The following is a 19,557-nucleotide window of genomic DNA, read 5'->3' on the forward strand; positions in this document are numbered from 1 at the left end:
TGTGATGTGAAAAACAATTGTAAATAGCACTGCGATTTATCAATTTTTTTTTCGTTTTTTTCTTCTTTCTTCTTTCTACCCACATTCTTGCTGCTGGAGGCTGTAAATTTCCCCAGTGTGGGACAAATAAAGGATATCTTATCTTATCTTGAATACAATGATTTCATGTATACAATGCATTCACGTTATTTTCTCTCTCTATGGCAAAAATGCCAATGTGTATGGCATACAGTTGTACCACTAAGTCTAGAAGAAGCACTACGAGCACATTTCATCAGTAAAAATTGAATTTTACTTTTAAAAGCTATGCCTAAGAATGCGACTTAAATATTTGTCTGCAGCATCTTGTCAGAATCATCCAACAATGAAAGCAAAACCCATCATGGAAAAATCTGCTGCTAAATGTAAACTTTAACTTTTGGAGTTCACAATATTGAGGTAATACTGACCCATATCCAGTTTGTAAACGATGGCGTGATCAGGATGCGTGCGCATTGCTGGTGCAGAAAGTACGTTAATAATGACAGGGGTTTGCTTTGGCCTGGGGAGTCAAGTTCAGCATTCGCTTCAATGATATCTGGCATGAATGGGTATAATGTCTAGACCCCGAATATAAGACGGCCCCCACTTTTCTTATTGTCTTATTTCAATGCAAAAAACACCATATATATATGTTTTATATGTTTATTATATTCGGGCCAATACGGTAAATCTCATTAAATCTTATTATGCATTACTATATTTTTCAATACCAATTGTTAACGTTTTGTGCCTTGGTACAATCAGTGGGATCAGTTGCAATGCATACATGTGAATGATACAAGTAAATTGCACATTTGTCTAAGGAAATCTAAGGTGCTTCATGAAATGTTGTGTAAAAATATGTTCATTAAATTTCAACCTTTTCCTAATGTTCTTGTGCTTCTTTAGACCAAAACAAAGGAAATACATATTATTTTGGTTATTTATAGCAGAGTATGGTATCATTTTGATGGTCCGTCCCACTTGACATCTACCGAGGCCGTATGTGGCCCGCAATGTGAAATGAGTTTGACACCCCTGGTCTATCCTCTGAATGGTGGATGCAAACAGTGAAGTTGGTTCTGTGAGAGGCTTTCATTACTCCATACAAGGATCTTAGACAGCACTTATAACCGTGTCTTCAGCGAAAAAATAACCCATGATGTCAGTAACAGTGGCAACAAAAAAGTGCTTATAGACAGGCCATTCGCATATCATATAACTCCTGACTTAGCCGCGTTTAGCCGCAGCTGATGCCCAAAGTGCACTCGGAGTGTCGATGGTCATTGTGTGGTGCAATGAGTTCTTTATTGGCCGATTAACGTACGCCCCTAACATGACCTGCTGTGGCTGAACCCAAAACTAAACAGCAGCTAATTATTTTTCACCAAAATCGAGGTACTGTACTTTTATTTCTGAAATACCGTGAATATTGTGACATCCCTAATTGTGTGCTTTAGTTTGAATTTCACTTGCAGGGACTTTAACACTGATGGGCCTTCTCTCAACAGTTCAGATTTAATTAAATGTAGTGACACAGGGCAAAGCTGAGGGTGATGACTGACGACCGAAGGCCAACTATGCAACACGAGGCCGCAGTTAGGCATTTGGCACATCGGCAATAAAGACTTCTGTAAATGTTCAGTAGTTTTACATATATACTTAACATTTATGAGTGTGGAAAGACAGAAAAAAAAGATCTGAAAGTATGCCAACCTACGTGAGCTTAGAATCATAGGCAAACCACAAATGGGTCTCTAAAAGTGTCACGATTCGGTTTAGGGACCAACAGGTGGCAGTGTAGAGCTCCCCTGGCAGCTGCACACCTGTTGGTCATAGGTAATCAGGCCTATAAAAGGACTCCTGCCCGCACACTCGGTGTCGGGTCATTGTTGCGTTTGCTACTGTCATGCTTTGGTTGCTGTTTTTGTTTTTTGTGTTTCATCAATACACATCTTCAAATATACCCTGCTCCTCTCTCCTGCCTGCTTTTTGGGGTCCACCACCACCACGCAACGTGACAAAAAGACTGAAACTCAGCACACAGACACACAATAAACACTCCTCTAAGAGCTATTTGGCTAATTTGGATAAATACTTGATTACTTGGGGGTTGTAACCGCCTTTTAGAATATGGACAGAGTAATGTGACGAATTACATAACGGATCCTTTGTTCTTAAAAAAAAAAGGTTTGTACTCGGTCTGCTCACTTGACTTGTAGATTTGTTTTTGCAGAATTTATGAAAACAACAACTACAATAAATGTCAATTTCTCATTTGAAATAAATAAGAGTGATACTGTCTGTTCTTGTTACCAAACTCCTTTTTATGGTTTCAGGCATAACGGCAGTCCAAGGGAAACTGTAACTGAAATGAATTTGACACCCCTTTTCTAAACGCAACCAAAATCTACACGACTGTAATTGACCTTGGTTCGGTTTGATTAAATGATACCCCAAATTATCCCAATGTTCAAACAGGGCACAATGAATATTAATTTTCTTAAGTAATATGTGGCAGCCCAGTGGTCCAGTAGTTAGCGCGTCAACCTCACAGTGCAGAGGTACAATTCCAGCTTCGGCCTCCCTGGGTGGAGTTTGGATGTTCTCCCCGGGCCTGCGTGGGTTTTCTCCAGGTACTCCGGTTTCCTCCCACGTTCCAAAAACATGCATGGCAGGCTGATTGAAGATTCTAAATTGTCCCTAGGTGTGAGTGTAAGCGCGGATGGTTGTTCGTCTCTGTGTGCCCTGCGATTGGCTGGCAACCAGTTCAGGGTGTCCCCCGCCCACTGCTTGAAGACGGCTGGGATAGGCTCGTGCACCCCCCACGACGCTTGTGAGGATAAGCGGATCGGAAAATCGATGGATGTATGGATTAAGTAATATGTTGTTGACCACCAATATGAAGCAAAATATTAATAAATATATCAGGTATTTTGTCTCGTTTTAGTGGCTGTGCTCAGAAATGTCCTTTAAAAAAAAATCACCATTAGCCATAAACATTGTCTCTAAAGTAGAATCTGATGGAAAGGAAGTGAGAACACTACCTACTTAAAACCTTTCTTTGTATCACTGAAAGAAATTGTGCTGCATGTGAGTCAAGTGGTCACTGTTACAAGTTTCATAACATTGACATTACATAACAGCAATTAAAGATCGGGTTCACCATAAAGTGAGAAGTAAGCATTTTATTTCCAAGGGTGTTTTCAGCGATAGCCTTGAGATAAAAGGGAAAGTTTGGTCAAAATAGTTCTTCCTTGCTAAGGAGAATTATCACAGCCCCATCCTGTTTTTTTACCCCGCGAATTCCTCTTACATAATCTTTGAGCCTGCCAAGTAGGACAGCCTTCCTGGCCAACTTCAGCTTTACCACAGATGGTAACAATTATCTCTCTGTGCTTCATTCTTCTGCTCCAACAGTGTGCAGTTTTAGACCGGACTGCACTCAGAGTTTGTGCAAGTATATTCTGAGTGAGTATTAGGTGAAAATCAATACCTCCCCTCAGGTTGTACTGTGGTCACTTTAACCTTTACACTGACATGCACAGTATAAAAAAAAAAAAAAATCACTGTGTGTCCAGGATACTTTTTCTTTTTTTTTTTGCCTGTGAATACTCTCATTCATCCTGATAATTTCAGGCTTAAGCAGGGCTTAACATGATCTTTTTTTTACTCACCAGCTACTGTGGCTAATGGTTTCCCAGAGTTATTGGTCACTCAGCATTTTGACTCGGCACAATTTTTTTGTTGGATAATTTTGCGCAACCAACTTCTGCATTTGCTAAAAGAAGTCAAAGCACTTCCTTACAATTCAGGCTGGCAGAGCCCTGTGGCAGGAAACCAACCGTAGAAATGTTAACTGTCTACATTATTTTCAATTTTACATAAGATGTCTTCAAGAGCGGGCGGCCCGATAGTCCAGTGGTTAGCACGTTGGCTTCACAGTGCAGAGGTACCGGGTTAGATTCCAGCTCCGGCCTCCCTGTGTGGAGTTTGCATCTTCTCCCTGTGCCTGTGTGAGTTTTCTCCGGGTACTCCGGTTTCGTCCCGCATTCCAAAAACATGCATGGCAGGTGAATGGAAGACTCTAAATCAGGGGTGGCCAACCCGCGGCTCGCGAGCCACATGCGGCTCTTTGGCTGGTTCAATGCGGCTCCCGGGCTCTCACAAGACAATCGTCAAAACTGCCACGGCAGTGGCGATGCCATTCTAACAAGGCGCTAACTTCCCAGAACGTACTCCATTAGCCTATCATCAATCTCGTTACTTGATTGACATAGAGGGCAACCAATCAGATGACTGCATCACCGCTCATGCGCAAACAACAGCGCTTGGCGCTAAGATAGTCAGTGAATTACCTCTGATTTTAAGGCAGGGGTGCCCAATACGTCAATCAGAATCGACCGTGAGCCAGCGAACTGGTACCAAGTCGACCACAAGGGGTGGAAGGAGGAAATGGGAGGAGAATGTGCGATTGGCTGGTATCCAGTTCAGGGTGTCCCCCGCCTACTGCCCCAAAGACAGCTGGGATCGGCTCCAGCACGCCCCCAACCCTTGTGAGGACAAGTGGATCACAAAATGGATGGATGTATGTTATTTCATCAAGTTCAGGTTCAAACCATTACAGCCAGTATTTATGCAAGTTGTAGCAACACACGACTAGTCCACTGACTTGTTTGGTCTGGTGATGTTCCACAGTAAGGGGCATATTCTCCCATTCGCGCGAAAGTCAATTTTCCTCTACGCACTCCTCTTCAAGGTGTGGCAATTCTCCCATCTTGACTTCAGACACACCCACTATGCATAACCATGTCTCGCTCTTCCAGTACACCTCATTCAAATGTTCAGGATTATTATTCAGCTTGATCAGAGCTTGCTGATGAGCTGGCCTGGAATCATCCCCCCTGATCGACAGACTCAAGGAGCGTGTGTTTTTTTTCAATTGCTTTATAATAAATCTACAGTGCATTGAGCATTCACAAGGTTGCCAAGAGCAATAGGCACGTATGGTGTCTCCCCCCCCCCGCCCCCAAAAAAAGAGGCTGATGATAGCAGTTCTTTGTGATCAGTGATTCAGAACTCCATGCTCTCAACAGCAGATAGAAGTGCTCCTCACATGTCAACAAAAAGCCGACTGGTGCCGATTTGGTCTTAGACTAGTGGTTCTTAACCTTTTGGAGGACCGAACCCAAACAGTTCATATGCACATTCACTGAACCCTAAGTGAAAAATAAAAATATGATTATAGTGTTCCTTCAAGGCGGCCCGGTAGTCCAGTGGTTAGCACGTGGGCTTCACAGTGCAGAGGTACCGGGTTCGATTCCAGCTCCGGCCTCCCTGTGTGGAGTTTGCATGTTCTCCCCGGGCCCGCGTGGGTTTTCTCCGGGTGCTCCGGTTTCCTCCCACATTCCAAAAATATGCACGGCAGGCTGATTGAACACTCTAAATTGTCCCTAGGTGTGAGTGTGAGCGTGGATGGTTGTTCGTCTATGTGTGCCCTGCGATTGGCTGGCAACCAATTCAGGGTGTCCCCCGCCTATTGCCCGGAGACAGCTGAGATAGGCTCCAGCACCCCCCGCGACCCTAGTGAGGATCAAGCGGTACGGAAGATGAATGAATGAATGAATGAATGTTCCTTCAGTTTTGCCGGTGCAAGACTAGTGTTGCTCAATGTGGCATGACAAATCATGCAGATAGGACGATGAATCCCATCACGTTCTGTGATACATGTGAATCCATGTTGTACATATTCATCTGATCACTTTCTTTTTTTGCTCGACATAGGCATGTACGAAAACTTTTTTTTTTTTAAACACGTGACGTACTATCACGACAGTCACATGTTGATGACTGAGTGAACTAAATTTCCCCCAGCAATGATTGGACAAGCAATGTGATCATCTCCAGCTCAGGTTTATCATTGACCGCCCCCACACAGAGTGCATACATTTCACAAAGGTGCATCAGTGGCACACTTAAATCGATGGGAGAATCTGCACAGCCAAAAATGTGCGCAGCAGCGCGCTTTTTCTGACTTAATCACACAGGAGAATATGTCTGTTTTGTTAAATGTGATTTAAGCTGTCTATGGCATGCTAAAGTTTACTTGAAATGTGCAACACTAACTCCAATGAAGTTGGAACATTGTACAAACCGTAAATAGAAAAAAAGCATACAATGATTTGCAAATCCTTTTCAACCTTTATCCAGGGGAATATATAAATATCCTTACTGAAAAAAAATCTGACAATTTGAATGGGATGCCTGTAACATGCTCCCCAAAATGTGGGACAGAGGCAACAGAAGACTGGGAAAATTGAGCAATGCCCCCCGCCCCCCCCAAAAAAACCAAACAAACAGATTTTTTAGTTTACATTCATTGGGTGAACAGGTTAATTGGAAAAAGGGAGTGTCATCATTGGGAATAAAAAGAGAAAGCCTCCGTGTTCACAAGCAAGGATAGACCATGTGATAAGATGAATGAAGAATCGCATTTCTTGTACAATTGCAAGGAATTTTATCATCACTGGTCATAATATCATCAAAAAATACAGGGATTCTGGAGAAATCACTGCATGTAAGTAGCAAGGCAGAAAATCAACAGTGAATGACCTTTGATCTCTCAGGCGGTGCTGCATTAAAAAATTGGCATCATTGTGGAAAGGATAGTTACTATAGTTAATACAGTTTGTTGCTGCATATAAAAATGCAAGTTAAAACTCAACCATGCAAATGGTAAGCCATTTATCAACGACATCCCGAAACGCCGCTGACTCTGCTGGGCACAAGCTCATGTAAGATGTCCATCTTGATTCAAAGTGGAAAAATGCTTTGTGGCCTGACGAATCTACATTTGAAATTGTTTTGGGAAATTGTGGACGTCATGTTCAAAGAGGAAACTGAGCATCCGGCTTGTTATCGGGACAAATATCAAAAGCCAGCATATGTGATGGTATAGAGCTGTATTGGTGCCAATGACATGGCATGGGTAACTTGAACAACTGTGAAGGCACCATTCACGCTATACATGTAGAATGTAGAGCAACTTATGCTACCGTCCAAGCAACGTCTTTTGCTGGGATGTCATTGCTTATGGTTGCCCCTGCCTATTCACAAGACAATGCCAAACCACATTCTACACATTTTCCAACAGCGTGACTTTGTAGTTAAAGAGTGTGATAAACAGACTGGCTTGCCAGCTGTCCAGACATGTCTCCCAGTGAAAATATGTGCCGCATTTTGAAACTCAAACTACGGAAGTTGTACAAGAATGGGAAGAATAGGATGAAAAGGATTTGCAAATCACTGTATTTTATTTTTATGAAGTTTAACACAATGTCCAACTGCAATCAGGGTTTGTAAATGAATCCTGTGCAAGACCAAAAAAATGTTGAAGGCGACAGCTGACCTGTCAACACAAGTGGGCCATAGGGGGCTCTGCCCACCCACCAAGTTGCTTGTGGCCCCACACTTGAGGCACAGGCCTCCAACAGGTAACTTATTTTATTTATAGATGTAAAAAGGCTAGGGAGAAGTATGTTAACCTTTAGTACAGTTACTAATTTGCATGTTTGAGATCATGTGTGAAAAGCGAATTCACGTGGTTGATGCAGGCATAGTGTCATATTTGGATTGAGGAGACTGAGTCGGTGTCAAAGCATGAAGCCTAGGGCTAGCGCCTGGCACGGTCCGTTGCCCCACGGTCAAGTTTTGAAAAATTAGTGAGTAATGCTGAGACGCGCTTCACTCGAGTGACGTTGCTACAGTATGTGCATATTATGGAGCAGCTTCCGGACAAACGCAAATTGTCCGCCGTGTAGAGCCATTTTGATCTCCTTTTGGAGAATAAGGTATTTATTAAAATCTCCTTGTCTCACCAAGTGCTACTCGGATTTTTAACATGTCTTATTCCATTGTGTGTATGTGTTCTCCACAACACGGGAAATAGCATGCATTAAACGCAACAGACTGAAATTTAAAACACTGGAGCATCTTATACTTTCTAAATCAAAATTTGTGAAGACAAAGCCCACAAGCATCCTCATTCACATGATTTCCACATTATTGAAACACATTGAATGATACAATATGAATGCATGGATGTGAATGATATTGTCAAGGGTCAAGGTCATCTTTATTGTCAAATATGCTTTATGTATGACATGCAGAATAGATGAAATTTCTTCCTCTCAATCCTCAGTGCATATATGCATGCAAACATGCTGTGCATTAAACACACAGCTAAGAAAGGATAGCAGCTAAACTGTATAAAAAAGACATGTAATCTGAACAGGATAAACAGTATTGACGATATAAAAAGCATAAACAACATAAACAATGGCACTTGTGGCTATTGTGGATAAAGTGAGGTAGTGCATTGTATACACTTCATCATCAAATCAGTCAGTTCAGTCTGTCAAGTGGGTTGGCTGCAGGGATTTTGAAGGTCCAGCAGGTGGCAGTGGTCAGTGACACAGTATGAGCACAGTATCAACATAGTGTGTCATTGTGTCCACACGCCTCATGAGGCCTCACGGACCCATCACTAGTTAGTACAAGAAACGAAACCAAGTGCAATACCAAGACGCAACAAATACCCACAAACTTGAACGACTATGATGAGAAGGGTGACCAGCAGCATGAACGAGACATAACAAAGCACGGGGGCAAAACGGTGAACAAGAGCAATAGTCCGACGAAGGAGACAGGTGGTCGGTGTCTTAAGTAGGCAGCACAGATTGCATTGATACAGCACAGGTGCACCGCTGGAAGGTGACGCCTCACACTCCAGCTTGTGCTGAAACACTCAAGGAACAAAACAAAGACAAAGCAAACCATGACAGGGATCATTTGAAGTGTTCAATGAATCGACCATGTATGTTTTTTGAATCTGGGAGGAACCCGGAGTACCCGGAGAAAACACATGCAGACACAGGGAGAACATGCAAACATCACACAGGAAGGCCAGAATAGAACCCTGCACTTCTGCACTGTGAGGCAGACGTGCTAACCAATCACGCACAGTACCCACTTACCAGTAGATCATTCTTATTTACCGGTACATGTCTTTAAGCATATTGTTAAAATTGGCCGTAGTCTGTTCCACTGAAATGTTTTGTTAGCGTGTTTTAGGTAATGTTTTCCATGTACACATTCCTGCAGAGCGAGCGAGATTTTGTTGTCACATTGCAAAGTCAGACACCGGAAGTGGCAGCAATTCAATGTCAGAATAAGTGCATACAATCGCTTATTGTTGTGAATGTGTACATACATTTATTCACCTATTTTACATCTTTCTTAAGGAAAGCTGCATAAACATATCCATCCCAAAATACCCACAGCACACAATAGCGTCCCAATGTAGTCTGAAGATAGATTTGAATTGAATAAGGAAAATTTGGATTAGACCAAGGAAAGACAAACACTTGTCCCAGTTGTTGAGGTGTTCATCACTCAGACATTAAAAATATAAAATGTGCAACAGTCTATCATGCCCCAAAGTAAGTTGGAAGTGTGTGTTTGTGTGTGTGTGTGTTTGTCTACTACATTATAGGACATTTGCCAGTGTCCTTCGGTTGACTCCTGAAGCTGTACCGGCTAGAGCTGGTCATATTTGCTGTGTGGCTGAACGGTTTATTGCTTTTGTAGCTCTATCTCTATATAAACATTCAGGAAATTCATATCTCGAAATCAATGATATAGGTTTTTCCTACTTGAAACTGCATGGACATTTGAATGCAACGCTAAGGCCAACCCATCATAATCCGCATTTCATGCTTGTTGTGGCACGTCAGGTGAAGCCGACAAATGACAAATTGTACCGGACCATAACTGAAGTGGCTGATCTCAAGAAGTCCTATCAGTGGCTAGAGAGGGCTGGCCTGAAGGACAACACAGAGGCACTCATCCTGGCTGCTCAGGAGCAGGCCCTGAGCACCAGAGCCATTGAAGCCCAGATATACCACACCAGACAAGACCCAAGGTGTAGGTTGTGCAAAGAGGCACATGCAGACCATCGAATGACACAAAGGAAAGACACGCAGTGGACCACACTTTATTCCCTCCCTTTCATTCATGACAATTCAATTGCTTGAGGATTCCACCACTAGGGAGGGGTGGGGTTGCTGTGTGTTTTGACATGGAAAAACAGATTAATGTTTGTTTTGATGTTCACAGTAAACAACTTGAATAGAAATACTTGATAATTTCGATCCAGAATGATCACAAAAATATGACTCCATATTGACATAGCTTACCTTGTTCAGAGAGAAATCAAAGGCCAGATGTGTTTTTCATTCTTCCCATCAGTGTGTAGTTGGCACATTGTGTGCTGACTAATATGATGGATTGTGTTAATTATTTGATTGAAAAGAGCATTTCAACAAAGTTTTGAAAAGTAGGATTTATTTGCCTCTGCGAGTAAACCACTATGTTTTGCTATTTTGCTGAATGGCTTTCTTATTTGTGTGAAGAATCTTGCAAAAATAGCCAATAGTGACAAAAGAAATGTGCTTAAGACAGCCGAATAAACTAGTACTAAACACAGCAGGAAAAAAACAACCACAGCACATTTAAAAGCACTATAACAAATAACTAAACACATCAATGTAAAAAAAAATACATCAAATTTGAAAAAAATATCAAATATCTACACAGCATAAAAAAAACAAATACTAAACGCAACAGCAAATAAAAACACTTCAGATTACGAGACACAAGCGCACACTTAAAAAAAACAATACACACAACAGCATAAGAAAAAAAACCCGCAATGAGTACAATCTTCCCCACTGAGGTACCTCCCCCGGGAGGAAATGACGTTGTCTTTCATTGTTTGTCTTGTGTTTGGCAAGTTGCTGTTGTTGATTTGCTGTTTTGTTTTGCATTGCATTCATGTTTGTAAAATCACAGGCATGAACACTGGAGAAATGGCAAGCATACATCCCTGTTGACCTTTTCACTCGTGACTTTGTACGGGAATACAGTTGTTGAGGTCAATGTTTTCAGCATGTGCACATGCGGGTTGTCACATACACAGAGATATAGGTTACTTGAAACCACAGGAGATTCACTGAAGCAAAGAGGACTGTTAAGAAGTGCAGTGTAAATCTGGTGGTATTAATGAGGTAGGTATGAGTATTATTTTTAGATAAGGAAACTGTGGTGGGACTGACAAAAATGTAAACGGTTCAAATTGATCATAAGCAACTTAGTGATGTTCAACAGTTTGCCAATAACTGGTGTGGAAACAGGATTGTTTGACCTTTTGTACACTAGTATTTACTTTTAGCAGTAGATAAAACGTGAACAAATACACATCTCTCATAGTCCCATCCCCTTCTTGCGGCCCCCAAGAAAAAAAAATCCTGAACCTTAAATAAGGTTAAAAAAAACTTTCAGGCTAGGAATCTGAGCTCTGCCTTACTGCAGACCGCAGCAACCCCCTCTCGTCTTCTCCAACAATATATCATTTTCTATAGGCCAGTTTTTTTTTCCCGAGGCTTCCTTTACACCCTTTTTCAGCCTGAAAGTAGGACAGAAAGAACTGAGAGACTGCAAAGAGATAGAGAGAAAAAAAAAATAACAAACCCAATGAGAAACAGATGTGTTCACTCTTTTAACAGATGAGGATCAATTACAAAGTGCTGGATGTCCTTTTTTCTGTCGGTTAAATCCGTTAAATTGGGCTATTGTTTTTAAGACATACAATATATCACCTTGTGTCCTTCATTGTTCACACACTGCACCTATGTGATTAGCAGAACTTTCATTTGATAGTGAAATTACAAGCATCTCGTGCGAAACTGAGTTTTTTGTGACTTTTGACTTTTGTGTGTGACTTCTGAAATAGGTTTTTCCTACCAATCCCCAAATGAATGAATGCATGTTTCCATATTGCGAACATACATGCGTCTGAGAGAATAAACCAAAAAGGAGAAAGATAAATCAAAAGAAAAACTGACAAATGCTCAGTCTATCAGGATTACCTCATTCTGACTTGGCTGGAACACTTAGTTCTAAGTCTTGGCAGGGAGCGTGGAAAGAGCGGAATTCAAGGACCCACGAGAAATGAAAAAAAAAATTATCAGGATGCCGCGGAGTAGAAGACACACAAGAAATGTTGCAAATTGGGAGTGTTTGTGGAGAGGTGTCAGGTTGCTTCTGAGGAAGGTGTTCCTTGTAGAGGTGCGGGGGGGTTTGCTTGCAGCCCCCTCAAACTAAATTGTGTCGTCTTTAGCACACACATAGATATCAATTCTGATATGTACATGCTTTAAGTCGTTGAAATGTATATACAATGTAGAAACCATCAGGGGTTTCTTCTTTATCCGCAACACTCTGGCTTTAAAATGCCACACAATCACGGAGTCACAGCTTTGACACATTAACTCACTGAACTCCACACACAACGACAGGGACAGGGAGCACGTCAAGTTAATCGCTAACATGTGTTTCCAGCCCCCATTGCGAAATACTTGTGCAGAACGGGACAAGAAGAGTTTTCAAAGAGAAAGGGAGGGCTTGTGGTCAAAAGGGGCTTAACTCAGCACCGTTCCAATGGTATAAAACAGGAGCTCCCACACAGGCACAGTGTGGACATGCTGCTTCAGCATTGAGCCTCCAAACACCATCCTTTGCCCTCTCCCCTTTCCACATCACCACCAGCTGTACTTTTCCAGTCGACCATGGGAGTTGCCTACAGTGTTGGGGAGTAAGTGAAGAGCATATTTGAGGACACTGAAGCTATTTTTTCACGGATTCTTAATACTTGTATGTTGCATGTGTGTGCCGGAAGCGAAGAAGGGAGATATTTTTGTTAACGCATGGTAGTTGCAGAGCAGATTGTTTGTACGGAATGACGATTACATGTACAGGCCTCAACAAAGAGCTCTTTTTGTCATGACTGCACGAGCAAAGTATGACTGCAATGCTTCTTCAAATGTGTATGATTCATACTCAAGATATTTAAGGTGACCCTTATTTTTCTGAAATATGCATGTCTGAACAGATAGTCTCAGTTTTGCTCCATGCAGTTTTCATTCAACACTTGGAGGCAACACTGCTATCGTAACTTTCACATTTTAACTTTGGTCATCTTTTTTTTTAATTATGTGTACGATATAATTAATAAATAAATATAAGATGAACTACATACGGCATTTTTATCAAGATAATGCTGCAGAAATGTATTAACGACTCTATGATGTGTCATTATCATGGTTGGGGAGATGTTACATGTATTTAGATTACCTTATTTAGCTGGATTAGAGGAGACATCCTGATCCTTAGAAATACTTATCATGCTGCAGTGCCATATAACAGTAACATTTTGGCATTACATTGTGCAAGTGTACTTCATGCTGTGGCTGGAAAGTGTATATATTAACTGCTGGTACTTTTTTTTTTCGGAACATTGTTTTTTTTCTATGATGTAACCAGGCCCACTGTCCTTCTGTTTAGGGTTGACCACCTCTACACCTTCTTTGTACAATGGTCACCAGATATGTGCACAAACAGCAACAATAAGAACAGCAAACCCCATTTTCAGAATCTGTGTCATGGAGGAAAGAAGAACAAGGGGCCTCCAAGTAAACAGCTAAGCAATCCTGTAGCAACAAATTGGGGTGTAAGTGTTTCTACAAACATGTTGTTATGTTACTTGATGTTTGTTTTGTTTCATTGTGGTCCAAAGAATCAGCGTACATCCTGTAATCGCCTAACGTGGCAAGCTAGAGAACCTTTCAGCAATGTTGGCTTGGTCCCAGCAGTGGCAACTCCCACTCTCTCTCTATATGGACATCCTTTCTCTGACTACTTCCCATCATCGACAAATTATACCGCCCCTCTTCCTGGTTTACAAGAAAAAGAAACCATGTCGTGTGGCAGCGCTGGGAGCCCTCATTTTTTCTTCTCACCAATCGAGTACCACACGTGGTGGGTTAGGGCAGTTTGATAAAATGTGGCATAGCAAAGAAGAGCATCTGACAAAGAAATTTGGAGCTAAGAAGGCATTACCAGACAATGTCATGGTGTTTTACTTTGCCAGTGACCAAATGGAGCCCTACGTTCAGGTAAATTACCATTATGCTAAATTTGATTATGTTTTGGATGAAACCCTATTCTTGGGATAGTAGGAAGGAAGCTGGTTTACCGATTTTTCTTTTTTTTTTCTTTTTTTTTTGTTTATGACTGATTTTAGCATGTAAAGTATAAATCTAATTTGGAATGACATGTTGAGATGTTTACTTTTCAGCTATGATGCAGTGGCAACTACTGTAAGGATGGCCGAAGACAATCAAAAAACATACAAGCAATGACAGTACACCATATTTTAATCAGTGCTATCGACTTAATTTTTGCCTGTTGCTCTGTTCCAGATTATCACTGGAAAAGACCCAAAGCGCCGTTTGAGTCTGTGCAGTTCAGACTCTGATACAGAGGAACCCGAGTACCAGGATGAAGTGAAGAATATTCTCCCTGTACTTAGTGATTATAGCGAGCTTCTGGACGACAGACATCTACTAAGTGTAAGTGTTGCCTTTCATTGACTTCAAACTGAAGCAAGAAGAGAAAATGACTGAACTGGTTCCACTAAGAGTATTTTTCCTGATAACTGTCTGAACAACAAGCATCACTGATGTGACTGACGGCCTGTTTTTCCTCACAGATTGCATCTCACATGCCAGAAAGGACACAAGGCTATCGGTGGCAACTGGTCTACAGTACCGCTGTCCATGGGAGCAGCCTAAAGACACTCTACAGAAATATGGCAGGTTTGGATAGTCCCGTGCTGCTGGTTGTCAAAGACATGCAGAAAAAGGTTTGGATCTGGGCTGTGCTAGAAGTAGTAAGATGAATACACAGTTTCTATTGAAAACATGTCACCATGTTCAATCTGTCTTTCTGGTTTCAGGTTTTTGGAGCCTTTTCATCTGATCCGTTTAGAGTAAGCAAATATTGCTATGGAACAGGTGAAACTTTTCTGTTCACCTTCAACCCTGACTTCCAGGTACAATCTCCATTATTCGTTTGACCACACTTAAGCAGTGAATGGCCCGAAAGTGCAAATGTCCCATGTCTTTCAATTTGCCAATCATCCAGGCTTATAAGTGGACTGGAGAGAACTCCTACTTTGTCAGCGGTAACCTGGAGTCTCTTCATCTTGGAGGTGGAGGGTAGGTTGCAATTACTCAGAATTTATATGAAAAGTAGGAGAGCATCACAATGGAAGAAACAAGACTCAATTACGATTATATTTGACGGCAATGTGTGAGACGTCTAAATATGACTTGATTGTTTGGTCTCACCGGATATGCTTATTTGCTTAATATAGGGGAGAATTTGGCCTTTGGATAGACGCAGATCTGTACCGGGGGTCCAGCTTTTCATGTCCCACATTCCGCAACGCACCGCTCTCCACACAGAAAGACTTCATCATTCAAGATCTTGAGGTCTGGACAGTGCGGAACTGAACAACAACATCTGAATAATAATGGAAATAAATAGGAAAGATGAGGGTGGATGCTTCCCCCAAATACCGCTGGACTGTATGTGGCCAGCAGTAGCTAAATGTGAGTGGGTGGCACTGAATGAGCAGCGGATGTAATAATGCCTCTCAGGCTGCTGTTTACCGTCTGAGATTATTCTGACTAAAAGACGGCGGGTTGCATCGAATCCTGTGATTCACGGCACTGATGCCTTAAACTACTGCCTGCCATCAGACACCTACACTAAGCCTTAAGCCTTCCATGCCCTCCTGTTTTTTGGAGAGGATTACAATTCAAAGTTCCTAAACCTGTTGGGTAAGAAACTTTGTGAAAACAAAGCACCTTTAGGATGAAAAGAAATGAGAAATAATCATACTTGTATGTATGTTGAACAGGCATGTTTGCGTGTAACTTAAAGCTATGTTTACAGTATGCGGACCTGAGCTGTTTCCGACATTGATATACATACCCTTTAAGGGGAATGATATGTTGTAAAACCACTTTAATGATGATGTGCCTCAAAGTGGTTTTGTTTTAACTTCACACGGAGAATCACTCGAAGATCAGTGCCAAACTGGATTGAAGAACCACAGTTGCTGGTGAAGGCCTATGAGGTCAAATGAAATTCAAGTTCTCAATTTTCTAAGGACAATACAATATCTGTGATGTGTGCTATTTGAATTGGAAATGAATCGCACTGCCGACAGTTGCTGTATTTTGTAATGTTTTTCCTGTGACTTTAATATGGGTAAAATGTTGACAAAACATGTTTTTTTATGTATTGTCTTTTTGCATTTTAGCATTTAAGAAACAAATCTTTCTTTCTTTTCCTTTCTTTTTCTCTTTCTTTAACATTCCCTGGTGGTGCTGGCACTGCTAGTGTTTTTGTTTGGAACTACTATCAAAGCAATGTCTTTACTACTGACACTGAATAAAATAGCATATTTATTTGGACCACAATTTTTTTTATCGAATTAACACATACACCACCTGTAAAACAAATACCAGAATGCATCGCAATGCTCATGCTGTTGGTTTGAATCAATTTAAGTTTTTTTTTTAATGACACAATAGGTTTGGACCTCAGTAAGAACCACTGGCAACTGCCCCTACTGCATTTTTGGCACCATTCTACTTTCCCTGAACACAAAAACAATGAAAATATTGCTAGTCAAAATGTATTTCCAAAAATGACATATTAAATATGTGCACAAGCACATATTTTCTCCATATTTAAAATAACATTGTTGTCATTTATTTGTTGTGGCTTTCGCCAGCATTTAAGTTCCAAATCCCTGTACTGTGCATCACAGTAATACACCATCCACGCACTGCAGAGGCCAGTTTTAAGGATTTCCAGGATGGCAACCATGAAGCTTCATTCAGACCTGAAGTTGTATGTCCAAAACATTTCAAACTTTTGGGTTGCTTGTGTTTCTCTGGTTACTTCCTGTATTATTTTGAAAGAATGACTGTCCTGTCCATTCAGGTCACTTACTGTTCCTCCTATGCCAGTCTGATGTCTGATTGTCAGACCCACCTTGATTGTTTCCACCTATTGCCCCTTACCTTGTGTTTAAACAGTCTTTGTCTCGGTTTGTCCTGTGCCTGTGTGTTTCGTCCTTGTGCATGAACTCTGGCTTCTTGCTGCAGATCTGACTATTCCTTCCCTTGTTTCCACAGCTTTGCCATTTTGTGTTGTCAGTCGCTGATTCTCAAATGAACATATATTTTTACTTTGAACCCTGCCAACGTGCCCTGCGTCTAAATCTTGTTCTGACAGTACACACTGGCCAGAATGCACACAGCGGAGCCAGAGAAGCTCGCTGCAGCTCTGTCTGCACAGGAAACTTGCTTGTCTCAATAGAAGGAGCAGGTGGCTGCATTACACCAGGGAGTCAAGGGGCTCGCCCACAGCCAGGAGAGCTTCAAGGAAGCCCTCACAGCAACCACGGAAGCCCCCAAGACTCAGACCCAGCCTGCACCACTGGCTCCGGTTCACGCTATCTCCCATGTTGGAGCTAGAATCCGACTAGGTTCTCTGAGTGTTTTTCGGAAGAGCCAGGACTGTGCCAGTCATTTTTCATAGACTGTCAAATGCATTTTGAATTGTCACATCAGGCATTCCCCACTGACCGAGCCAAAGGTGCCTTCATGATTTCCCACTTGGTGCCCGGAGCCTCAATCATTCCTTCATAATGTCCTTTATTTATAAAATAATAATAATGGCACATCGGTGGTCCAATGGTTAGCACGTCGACCTCACAGTGTAGAGGTACCGGGTTCGATTCCAGCTGTGGCCTTCCTGTGTGGAGTTTGCATGTTCTCCCTGTGTCTGCGTGATGCTGTGTCTCCGGTTTCCTCCCACATTCCAAAAACATGCATGGTAGGCTGATTGAACACTCGAAATTGTCCCTAGGTATGAGTGTGAGCGTGGATGGTTTTGTGCCCTGCGATTGGATAACAACCGGTTCAGGGTGTCCCCCGACTAACTGCCTGAAGACAGCTGGGATACGCTCAAGCAGGCCCCATGACCCTTGTGAGTATAAAGCAGATCAGAAAATGGATGGATAGATATTCACCATAACGCATGTCACAGAACCCATAGCCATCACAATAGACCAGTGGTCCTCAACTACAAATGCTGTAGGTCCACTTTTTTATTTTATTTTTTTAATAAGACCAAGGTCTGGTCCCATGCAGGACGGTCATGGGGAGCAGAGCTATATGCCCATTTAGTATGGTCAAGCAAAGCTTATACAAATCAACACTCCTCACAACCAACCAATAATGGGGTGCATGAAAATAAAGATTGTGTTGAGGCACAGGAACTCTTTTGTTTTGTTAAGTTGTGTCTGCTTAATGATAGAAATAGCCCTTTTAGGGAAATGAGACATTTTACTTTAACTTTGTTAAACAGTAGTTGTCTTTTTTCCCTTAATTTAACAAAAACAAAACAAAATACTCATTTTAATATTTCGACTCTTCACCAGAGCTACCCTCTTTAGGCATATTAGACACAATGGCTTGGTGCTCGACAGAGGTAGAATGAAAGCATACTTGTCAGTCCATTTTCACGACGATTTTCACTGTCCACCTTTCTCTTTGTAGCAAATTTAGATGACGCCATTGTGATGTTCATTTACCATGTTGCGGTGTTCTGCTGTTAAACAGCTGCAAAGATCCCCAGGTATAAGGAAGCAAAAGTGCACACAATCGGAACCTCCCGCGATTCGTCTTGTCTAACTGTCTGTGTGCGGCTCTCCTGGGCTGAAGCTGTGAGCACACTGTGGCGTTGCGCACGCGTCTGTTTCTTGACACAATCATCCATTTTGAATGTGTGTGTATTGGGATAGACGCGTGCTGACGCTTATGTGTGGGCACACCTTAAGTTCAGAGGAGCCAATCAGCGCATCGTTATCGCCGACATGCCCTGCTCAGCCAGGGTCTCCAGTTAGTCAAACATAAAACAACACACAGTCGCGCTGCTGCGGTCCTCTGCAATACATCAGTGAGTGTACGCAAAGAATACAGGGGATAATTTTTTAACTTTTTGTGGAGATTATAGTCCACAAATATAAAATGTAAAACGTAAAAACCACTTTATAAATTATTATCTTATACAATTTGCCAAGGGTCCGGAGAGAGGAGGTCGGCGGTCCGGTAGTGGATCACGGTCCGCCAGTTGAGGCAGGTGGCCATAGACAATCCCAGTGATCTGATGTGCTTTTATCTGTACCATTCCCCTGAACACTCTGGTGCTAGGATATCCGTGGTTCAGAAGCCACAACCCAAATGCCCAAATGTAGATTGGCCTACCAGCAAGATTCTGGGGTGGGGAAAGAACTGTGGGAGCAAGTGTCTACAAGGTAAGACTTGTGGGTGGGTTGGTGGGTCGATTGGGGGAAGGGGGCACTATTATTAGTGCTGTAGGCATCGCATCCTGTTACAGGACTCCAGTACCATGTCCTAAGATCCGTCATCATCTCCTGCTGGAGCTGGATTCTTCTTTATAGGCAAGAATGATGGGTCCTTAAGACTATGTATT

General features: G+C 42.0%; 1 protein-coding gene across 2 annotated transcripts; it reads left to right on the plus strand.

Moving 5' to 3' along the window:
- Positions 1 to 12,565: 12,565 nt before the first annotated feature.
- LOC127600332 (nuclear receptor coactivator 7) lies at positions 12,566 to 16,463 on the plus strand. 2 transcript variants are annotated; one of them, XM_052064833.1, is made up of 7 exons: positions 12,566 to 12,733; positions 13,483 to 13,648; positions 14,400 to 14,549; positions 14,690 to 14,842; positions 14,936 to 15,031; positions 15,124 to 15,197; positions 15,356 to 16,463. In XM_052064833.1, exons 1-7 carry the CDS (start codon positions 12,708 to 12,710, stop codon positions 15,492 to 15,494), a joined length of 804 nt encoding a protein of 267 aa, XP_051920793.1. In that variant the 5' UTR covers positions 12,566 to 12,707; the 3' UTR covers positions 15,495 to 16,463. The 2 variants fall into 2 exon arrangements, with proteins under 2 accessions (XP_051920793.1, XP_051920792.1); XM_052064832.1 differs by lacking the exons at positions 12,566 to 12,733; positions 13,483 to 13,648 and adding an exon at positions 13,662 to 14,093.
- The last annotated feature ends 3,094 nt before the right edge of the window (positions 16,464 to 19,557 follow it).

The sequence above is a fragment of the Hippocampus zosterae genome, chromosome 5 (genome assembly GCF_025434085.1).
Source record: "Hippocampus zosterae strain Florida chromosome 5, ASM2543408v3, whole genome shotgun sequence".
In the NCBI taxonomy this organism is placed as follows: domain Eukaryota; kingdom Metazoa; phylum Chordata; class Actinopteri; order Syngnathiformes; family Syngnathidae; genus Hippocampus; species Hippocampus zosterae.